At 29.2% G+C, this 11,146-nt stretch overlaps 1 protein-coding gene across 1 annotated transcript; it reads right to left on the reverse strand.

Moving 5' to 3' along the window:
* Window positions 1-895: 895 nt before the first annotated feature.
* Window positions 896-10,725, reverse strand: LOC140665895 (uncharacterized). Its single transcript, XM_072892480.1, has 20 exons — window positions 10,517-10,725; window positions 10,300-10,419; window positions 9,908-10,025; window positions 9,536-9,797; window positions 9,292-9,417; window positions 8,467-8,557; window positions 8,176-8,309; window positions 7,962-8,094; window positions 7,848-7,877; window positions 7,283-7,340; window positions 4,860-4,872; window positions 4,219-4,333; window positions 4,019-4,138; window positions 3,759-3,876; window positions 3,401-3,662; window positions 3,221-3,334; window positions 3,031-3,121; window positions 1,636-1,772; window positions 1,425-1,557; window positions 896-1,328 (listed from the first exon to the last, which is right to left on the reverse strand). Exons 1-20 carry the CDS (start codon window positions 10,658-10,660, stop codon window positions 1,278-1,280), a joined length of 2,370 nt encoding a protein of 789 aa, XP_072748581.1. The 5' UTR covers window positions 10,661-10,725; the 3' UTR covers window positions 896-1,277.
* Window positions 10,726-11,146: the final 421 nt, after the last annotated feature.

The following is an 11,146-nucleotide window of genomic DNA, read 5'->3' on the forward strand; positions in this document are numbered from 1 at the left end:
TAAAACGATTTTACGACGACATATATTTAAAAAAAATACATACATTGCAAGATATTCCATGTAGCATATTTAGTAAATTTTGCCACTTGAAAAAAAATTCTTATATTTTTCTAATTTTATCCAGAATTATCAAGTACCTGTGGAATAATAATAGAGAACGTATTTCAAATCATCGGATTTATACAGAGAATTGTATGTCGTTTTTAGTATCTGATAAGCTTATTAACCTTTTAATAAATGTTGATATAACATTTTCATTTTGCAACTCTCACACAAATAATTAATTCCAATATTTCATTTTTTTCCATCTACTGACATCACAAGACATGATTTAAGATCTCAAACACATATACATACATGTATCTATCATATAAAATATTACGCTTACGTTCTCGTATAGCAATTGCAAACGTCAATGAATGACATATAGATTTTATAGAGAGTAATAATACATTTACTCCCTCGATACTATAAGTATAACATGATAAAGACACCCTATTGAAAAGCATGTTATTTAGCAAGTTTTCCCAGGTAGAATATATCGATCAGAATATCCATGAAAAGGTATCATTTATTAAATGCATATTTATATTTCTTTTTCTATAGGAATAGATAGCAAGAAAAAAATTTGTACTTTTACATATAAATAACTAAAATTTATATTATTATATAAATAACTGGAATATTTTAATTGGCAAATAAAATTTATTGTTATACTAAAATATCTTTTTTTCTCAAAAAAATATTTGTGACTCTTGTAATTATTTATTCAAGTTAATGTGTCCATCTTTGATGACTTTAATAAATAACACAAAAATGTATGTTATTTTTAACACACGTTATAGATGGTTTCGTAGAAGAAAAATAACATTACATTGCATTTTCTTTGCGATAACTTGTATCTTGTATTGTATTACATAAAACATTTTGAGATTATAAATATTCGGCACAATACAATTTTTGTTTTTGATTTCGAGGATTGTGTGATGTACACAAAATAAGCAAGTTATGTAACTATAATCGTTATAACATTATAAATGTTATTCACGCATAGATAATAATAAACTTGTCTTATTGTTACAGAAAAATTAAATGATATCTGCACTGGATACGCAAGATTAATATATCGTATTTATAGTTCATTCTTAGATTTAAGATCATTTTAAGGGGTCTTAAGTTCTTATCATGAAATGATTGTATAGCATTTTAAAATCATTAAGATAATCTTAAATATAAAAATGGACTATGAATACAAGCCACCAGGTCTTTTTGTTTAATTATTCCAAAGACGAGAGCACCGTAAAGTATGACATCGAAGTTTGCACGATCTTGAAAACAAAAACTCGCATTACTAAAGTTGTCTTACGAGATTGTTGCGTCTTACAAAGTTGCAATTTTTTTATAAAGTTTATTATAATTTTTACCGAGGTAAAGTTCTCCAGTGAAAAAATGTAAATCTTGCCAGCACTCAAGACAACCGGCTGGAAACTTTTCCGCATCACGAATAGAAGCATCTTTTGAGATTTCGTAGGTGCTTTATACCATGGACTGTTATAGCTGTGTAATATATGTTTCAATAATATGCTAAATTTTAAATAACTAATATTTTATAGTTATTATAATCTTTTGTCTTACAGTGTAAGTCGCGTTTGAAGACTGTGATCTATCAGCTTCTGTCCTTCGAAACTGAGGCAAAATAGATGGATCAGTTGAGCGAGAACATACACTATGTACCTTAGCATTATTAAGATATCGGCATCCTCCTGCGTAATCTTCAGTCAAAATTACAATAAAATTACAATAAAATTCTTTGCACTTATAACTGTTCCTCACAATTCTAATAAACATATGACAAGCTGACTCTAGATATATGTATAAAAAAAATACAATATGTCCCGTATATACAGGTGTATGATACTACTACATTCCTTGTCAAAAAATAAGCATTTTTTTCTTTTGGTAACATTTATAAGTGATTTACGGAAATGTATTGTTTTTAAAAGATTAACATCTGTTAATATAATACATCTGCTGTTTCTCGATTCTTCGCGTAAAAGTTTCGACAATTTTGTGATATTTAAATTTAATATTTAATGTGTTTACATCAGAGTTGAAAAGTACAATTTGTTGCCATAAAAGGAAATACGTTTTATGTCAAATTAAATTCAAATTTTTTTTATTACAAAAATATAAATATTATAAATAAATTATCAAAATTTTTATATAAAGAATCAAGCATTAGCAATGCGTTGTATTGATATGTTAAAAAATAAGATAGCTAAAATTATGGATTATGGAAATTTTACTAAAAAAGAAAAATGCTTTTCTTTTTATAAGAAATACAAAGAAATAACCCAGATAGCAGGCACATGTTATTTTGATGTCGAAAACTAATTATTTCTGATTTAATGACGTTACGTGACCAAATAATGTCTAATTTAAAACGTCTTAATGATGTTGTAAAAAAACATATTATCGTGATTCTTAAGTCATTATTATAAATTGCCCAAGTATTACTATTTTTAAATTAAAAACTCATCTAATTTTTTATAATATATCTAAAATTATTAAAATAATTTTGTGTATAATTTGGATATTCACAATTTTCTATACAGAGTCCTAACATGAATTTCCTTTATAATCTGGGACTCGATCATGACATTTGATCATAAACTTTTCCTCTAGCGTGAACTCGTGAAAAGTGAAAAGTTTTATTAACGAATTCAATATTTGTGAATGAATTTTTCATTTTTCACGAGTTCACGCTAGAGAAAAAGATTCATGATCAAATATTATTAAAACGTCACTAAAATGATATTGAAGTCACGTCTTTTTAACATCTTGAAATGTCGTCATCGGTGTGATATTAGTCCGTCATTTTTACGTCATTACATCACGTCATATTTGGTTCGAACTGACCATATTTTGACGTGAAAATGTCATATGCTTGCTACTTGGGAATATCGACCTGCATTTACGTATGAAATATCCTGCGTAATATATGTGTATAATTTTAGAATGATCACGTACTTGTAATAGAGTAATGCTAATCATTACTGTATTCAGTATTATTTGTATAGCGAGAGTCAACGAAAACGTATCTTCAATAAGCTGGGCAAATCTATAGCAAAAGATATATATATATATATATATATATAATAATAAACGTGAATTAAAAAAATTTTTTTTTCCTCTATACGCCGAGAGACTAAATGCTCACTTTAAAGCCTTCCAATGCGTATGTACCGAGAATTCAATTCGTTTACGATCGGTCTCACTTGCAGATTGTAAGACGGAATTAGCGTGTTTACACATTAATCGTTCGAATCGAAATCTGTAAATATCTACGAGTGACATCAAATAATAGATAACAATATAATAAACGCCGCGTTCATTTTACCCGGTTATGGCGAAGATACTGCACACGTGTTCGACGTAAGTTACAAGCATGCAATCATGGGCGAGTAGCCCGGTTATAGCAACCTCCCATGCTATGGTAGCATGCGAGAGGATGAAGTAGAAGTATTTTCTATCATCGACGAAGTAGTAGCCTGGGTGAGCCGGCAATATAGGACGGGATTCGTTGAGAGGTAGTACGACATCTAATAGTGGCGGTATGAGAGACATGGACATGAATAGACATGCGGATATGAAACAGTACACTGCAACAAATGAAATTAAATTGTTAATTAATTTGATTGATAAAAGAAACGAAAATGCATACGAGAATAGCCGCGATTCATTCTTGTTACTCTTACACGAGTATCCCAAAGAATAACGTCTGCCCTTCTCGGCGTATTTCTTCATAATTTCGAACTCTTCTGGGGTTTGCAAATCGTCCCATTCGACAAATAACTGATCAATCAGAATTTTCATCTAGAAGTACTATTAATTAATATAATATTTTTCTCTTCATAAAGTCTAACGGGGACTACTGATTTAATTTTAAAATTTAATAATCTTTAAGCTTATTTCGTGACATAATAATTACGAGAGTACTATAAAATAAAAAACATACTTTACATCGATTAAAATAACACGTGTACAGCTTCACCAATGTTACAACTGTCAACAAATACGCTGTCAGAGTGTGAAAAATACATTGCAGGTCTCCGTTGCATTTAACAAATTTGGCCATCTGGCAATATTATTATATTTGCACGGATTAAAAGATCTTCATATATTTTAATTTAATCAAAAGATTTATTATATAATTACCTGTGGAACAATCATGGAAAACGTGGCCAAAGTCACCAGGCTGATACAGAACAATCTTGTTTTTGGTTTCTGATAAGGCCACTGACCGGCCAATGATGACACTTGTTTAACAACACTGTAATAATGATTCAAAGTGGAGTTCATAGTTCACAGACGATCTTTCGTTTTTGCCTTTGCACGATGGACTAATGTCAAAACTTTATTTCCTCGGAGACCCGGCAAAATAACATCCCTCAATTCAATAAGAAATTATTTCAAGTGCTTTAGACGTATCATACATAATAAAATATACTATGTTTTCGCACAGCTATTACGACACGTCTCCATGTGACAATCAATGACACGTGGCACTTAGCGGCTTACTTTTCCCTTGACGGTAAATATAAGGGAAGCAAAACTCCATTGACGAGTGTATTATTTTGTAAGCTTCTCCAGGAAAGTATCGATCAGTAAAATGTTTTATTTTCGAAGACTTAGGAACAATGTCGTTATATATCATTGCATAGCTATTATACACATGTACAAAAAACTTGCACGATGATATATATATAATGACATCGTCAAAGTTACAAAATAGTTACAAAATATGCCCCTTAGAAAATAGACACTTACTTTAATCCACATTTGGCGACAATACTTACACATTCAGTAGGACTTTGTAAATCAGGTATGTAAATAAAAAGTATTACATACATGATATTAACGAATATATATTGTGTAATAATAGAATTGAAGATACGCGTATTATTCTTGATATTAGTGCTTTTATATTACCTCAAAGTTTCGTCGGATTTAAGAATAGTTGCTATTGAAAAAATGTAAACACATTACGTAATAGTACGATATCGAAGTCTGTAGAACCTTTAAAAAAAAAAATTATTTAAGAAGCACTTCAAGTATATGTTGTTTTTACAATAATCTTACAATCTTATTGTACTATATAGAGCTCTTCAGAAATAAGATATAAATCTTCTGGATAAGATATCTTTGGTGACTTCGTGGATGTTTCATACTAAAAATTATAACTGGAGTGATTCAATTAAGGTCAATTGAAAAATAACTCCGATAAGATAATTATTACGAAAGTCTCTTGTCTTATACCTTGTCACGCGTTTGAAGACTATGATCTATATCTAGCTTCTGCCCTTTGAAACTGAAGCATTATGTGAGTCAGTAAAGCAACAAAATATACTGCGTATATCATTGCTTCTAAAATATTGTCCTTTTGCTACATCTTTGGTCCGAAAAATATAATAATTCAATTTTTGTATTTTTGATGAACAAACAATTATTTCATTGTAAATGTGTGCATGTCGGATATAATTGTAGAGAATCCGTAAATATTATACATACTTGTAACAGGGTAATGCTGATCATTATCGTATTCAACGCTAGTTGTACAGCTAGTATAAATGAAAATATATCTTTGATAAACTCAGCGAATCTATAACAAACGAAAAATATATAATAGTAACGATGAGTTAAAAAATAACGAAATTTGTAAAAATGGGTGTGAATATATAATATAATAGAATCCCAGGTAACAAGCACACGATATTTTGACGTCAAAATATGGTCAGTTTGAATCAAATATGACGTGATGTAATGACGTAAAAATGACGGACTAATATCATACACCGATGACGACATTTCAAGATGTTAAAAAGACGTGACTTCAATATCATTTTAGACCTATTAGTGACGTTTTAATGACATTTGATCATGAATCTTTTTCTCTAGCGTGAACTCGTGAAAAATGAAAAATTCATTCACAAATATTGAATTCGTTAATAAAACTTTTCACTTTTCACGAGTTCACGCTAGAGGAAAAGTTTATGATCAAATGTCATGATCGAGTCCCAGGTTATAGAGGAAATTCATGTTAGGGCCCTAATGTATAGAGAATTATAATTATAAATCAAAATTATACACAAAATTGTTTTAATAATTTAAGATATCATAAAAAATTAAATGAGTTTTTAATTAAAAAATAGTAATACTTAGGCGATTTATAATAATGACTTAAGAATCACGATAATATAACGTTTTTTTACAACATCATTAAGACATTTTAAATTAGACATTATTTGATTATGTAACGTCATTGAACCTGAAATAATCAGTTTTTGACGTCAAAATGACACGTGCTTGCTACCTGGAATGAGATTCGTTAAGTGGTAATACATCTAATAATTGCAATAGATATAAAACAATAATGCATTACAACAGATAATCGTAATTATTCGTGACAGCAATCATTAAAGTCTAATTTTATTAAGAAAATGAACTAAGGAAATGCATATGATGATGGAAATCATATAGTTTATTTTTATAAGAATATTACCTACTATTCTCGCTATTATATATCATTTCATAATTTTGTACTCTTCCGACGATTTTTAGTTTGTCTCAATCGATTAATCGATCAATTATTATTTTTATCTAGGATTAATAATAAACTTTTTTTTATATTTGTGTGTGTGTGTGTGTGTGTGTGCTTTATTATCGATGGAATATTAATTTGAGATGTAAACATAATATATGAGTGTCACAAAAATGAATAACGTATTTTACATCAGTTAAAATAACAAATAATGTGTGTATGTACAGTTTCACCAATTTACAGTTGTCAACGATGTTATTGTTTCAAATATACATTCCAAGTTTCTCCGTTGCATGTAGTAAATTTAGTTATCTGAAATTTAAAGACTTATAAATCTTACATTATCCTGCAGAGTTTTATTACGAGTTTTATTATCAATCAATATTAAATATCAATTATTTGTGAAATAACCATAGAAATCGTGCTCAAAGTTATCAAGCACAGTAATCTCATTTTTTATCTCTGATAAGACCACTGGCCAGACAATGATGACACTTTTTTAATGATATTGTATAATAATAATGATTCTATGTAGAGTTCATAATTCGAAAGCACCTTTTGTCTTTGACTTCGCATTAATTTTAAAATTTTATTTTATCCGTGTTGTCGTCCCTTGATACGAGGGACGATTGAAAGTGCTCAAACATTATCATACATAATACAATATATAATGTTACATACGGTGCAATAGCACCGTAACAATTGCGACATATCTTTGTGTAAAAATTATGACGTGTCTCTGCATAACAATCATAACGTGTCTCCGCGTATACAATAGCATGACACGTAATTCTCGTACGAATAATAGTATTTACAATGGTGTACTATTTATAAGTCTCCTTGATGGAGAACTTGTTATAGAGAAAGATGAAGCCTTATTGATGAATGTGTTGCTTTATACAAAGTTTTCTCTAGACGAAACATATCGATCAATGAAATAAATGTTTCATCTATTTTTTCTTGCGTAACAGAAAATTATGGGAACAAAGCTGCTTTATTTAAATTGTCTGAGAAAACTAGATCTATTTTTATTAATCATATTTTGACACACGGTAGAACTTTATAAATAAGTATGTAAATTGTAATATTATTTTACATATAATGATTAACAGCGTTAATATTATTATAAAAAAATTTATTGTAATAAAAAGATACAGGTTTTTTTTCTCAATGGAATATTAATGCCATTACACAATTGTTAAATAATAAGATTAAGTGAGTTACATTATTGAACGGAGCCTAGTACCGTAAGGTATGACATCGAAGTTTGTAGAACCTTAAAAACAAAAAATATCAAATAATTATTATGAAATTAAAGCAATGCCGAAATTGCATTTATATAACAATGCAATTATTTTACCGCGGTGAAGTTTTGCAGAGAGAAAATATATATTTTGCCAGCAGTTAAAAAAGTTGGGTGAAGACTTTTCATCATTACTAATATGATTAATTTTTGTAATTTTACAGATGCTTTGTACCAAGAACTGCTATATCTGTTTGAACAATTTAAAAAATAATGCGTACAAGATTCAAGTGTTTTTTTTTTTAATAAATCAAAAGAGATTGCTTTTTACATTTTGTCGCGCATCTCAAGACTGTGATCTATCAGTTTTTGTCCCTCAAAGCTAAGAAAGAATAAATGGATCAATTGACCAATGACATATAACACATATCTTATCGCTTCTAAAGTATCCTCCTGCTGCATGATCTGTAAACATTATATTATATTGGGCACGTGTTCAAATGAACGTAGACTTTTATCTAACTGACTTATGGAACAACGATCTTAGTCTACATTTCAGTTGAATGTGTCTAATATTTTAATATCTTGTAGTTTTGAATATTATTTTATAATAAAGACATACTTGTAGCAAGCTAACGCTCATTCCTATTGTTGCTATCAGCATTTGTACAGCGAAAGGCTTGGTAAATACATGTTCAATAAGTTGCGCATACCTGTGCGAAAAATAAGAGATTAGATATTAATCACATGAATTTGTAAATTTTATCATTTCTTATTATTATTCTTCTATCTTTAAATCGACCCAGATAGCAAGCACACGACATTTTCACGTCAAAATATGGTCAGTTCGAACCAAATATGACGTGATGTAATGACGGAAAAATGATGGACTATCACAGACCGATGACGACATTTCACGACGTTAAAAAGACGTGACTTATGACCATTTTAAACCTATTAGTAACGTTTTAATGACATATTTGATCATGAATCTTTTCCTTTAGCGTAAATTCGTAAAAAATGAAAAATTCAACCACAAATATTGAATTCGTTAATGAAACTTTTCACTTTTCACGACTTCACGCTAGAGGAAAAGATTCATGATCAAATGTCGCGATCAAGTCCCGGGTTATAGAGGAAATTCATGTAAGGACCCTGAGGTATAGAGAATTGTGAACATCAAAATTATACACAAAATTATTTTAATAATTTTAGATATATTATAAAAAATTAGATGAGTTTTTAATTAAAAAATAATAATACTTGGGCATTTATAATAATGACTTGAGAATCACGATATTATGACGTTTTTTTACGACATTATTAAGACATTTTGATCACGTGACGTTATTAAACTAGAAATGACCAGTTTTCGACATCAAAATGACATATGTGCTTGCTATCTGGGAACGTTACATTTCGTTTTACAACAATGTTACATACTCACTCTAAAGCTTCTTGATGTGCGTATACAATAAACGCGATCTTTTTGTCAGATATCTCGTCTGTATTTGATCCGTCAGCGTTTAAAGCCTTTTCTTTATGATTATGAAATACATGTTCGTAACGAAATCTGTAAACAACTTGTGTGTACGATTTTGTTAGATTAAATATAATTTTAAACCTAAATTATAAAGATATTTTAGCGTAACTTTTTTTTAAATTATATTATAAATATGTTAATTTCTAACCCAGTTATAGCAAACATGCTACAAACATGCTCAACGTAAGCCACGAACATGCAGTCATGGGCGATTACACCGATCATAATTATTTCCCAGGCTACGATAGAGTGCCAGTAAATTTGCAAGAAATATTCTCGAATGTCTACGAAGTAGTATCCTCTATACGGTGGTAATATGGGACGGGATTCGTTCAGTGGTAATACAATATCAAGTATATGCGGTACAAGGGACATTGACGTAAACACAATTACTCCTGTGTTGACGTATACTGCAATAAAATACGATGCACGATTTCGTAAAGCACAAAATATCTGATTTAAATATATAATATAACGATTACAATCTTATTAGGATTAGATATCTTATATCAGTTCTCACCTAAATATACCAAAGAGAATAGTCTGCTATTTTCGGCATATGACTTCATAATTTCATATTCCTCGGCGGTTTTTAATGTCTTCCAGTCGCAAAATAAGTGTTGAGTGAGATTTTTCATCTAGTAAAGGATAAATAAATTTTTCAGACAAAGGATTATGATAATAATAAATAATATAATAAATTTAAATTATGATAAATAAATAATAATAAACTGTTCTTATGATTTGTTAAAATATTATTCATAAAAATATGAGAAAGATATAAATTTACAAAAATATCTTTTACATAAATCTTTTTTTATGTCCAAAAACTGCGACTTCGAAAGTTAAACATATTAGAATAAATTGCACAATATCATATATATATATATATATATATATGATAAAACGTACTGTATGATTGTTTAATAGAAATGTATACATCTTTGTCATAACTACAACTAATAATAGATATCCTGTCATTGCCTGATAAGTGCATTGCACATTTTTTTTACATTTACATTGGTAGGCTATCTGAAAATATATTATTGTTTACAAGATTTTTATTGTAATAATTTCCTTTTTATTATTAAATTTTTTTTGTCCGTGAATCCAGTATATTATATTTTACCAGCGGGATAAATAAAGTTAATAAAATCATAGTTAGAAGTGTAACACGAAATATTCTTGTTCTTCGTTTCAGATATGGCCATAGACCGGAGAGCGATGCTATTTTATACACAATGTTGTAATAATGACTATAAGTGGTTTCCATAATGTGTTCAAAGAAACACGACGTCTTCGATAGCGCGATTCCAACTAATTTCAACTTTTCATATACAGTTTCGTTGTATGTCTTTTGATAGAAGAAACGAATTAAAAATATCGGACATTGTCGCTCACATATAATAAAACTGCTATTTACTAAATAACTACTTTATACGCCTATTTCTTGAAAAATAAAACAATTTCGTGCGTGTGTTATATCGCTTAAGAATTGTCATATGGTTCTTACAGCTGGATATAGCATTTATTGCTTTGACACGTTAAGTATAGAGGACAGTCAAGTTCTACCGACGAGCGGATCGAGTTTCTTCCGGAAAGAATATGTCGATCAGAAAAAATGATATGATAAAATTAGTACTTCTTATTGGTAATGTCTGTATATATGAGTGTGAGTGTTTGCGACCAACGAAGAAACATTCAATATGAGATCTGTATTATATATATGGCGATAGAAAAGAAAATCTTCTCTGTAAGT

This window comes from Anoplolepis gracilipes, chromosome 5 (genome assembly GCF_047496725.1).
Source record: "Anoplolepis gracilipes chromosome 5, ASM4749672v1, whole genome shotgun sequence".
NCBI lineage: Eukaryota > Metazoa > Arthropoda > Insecta > Hymenoptera > Formicidae > Anoplolepis > Anoplolepis gracilipes.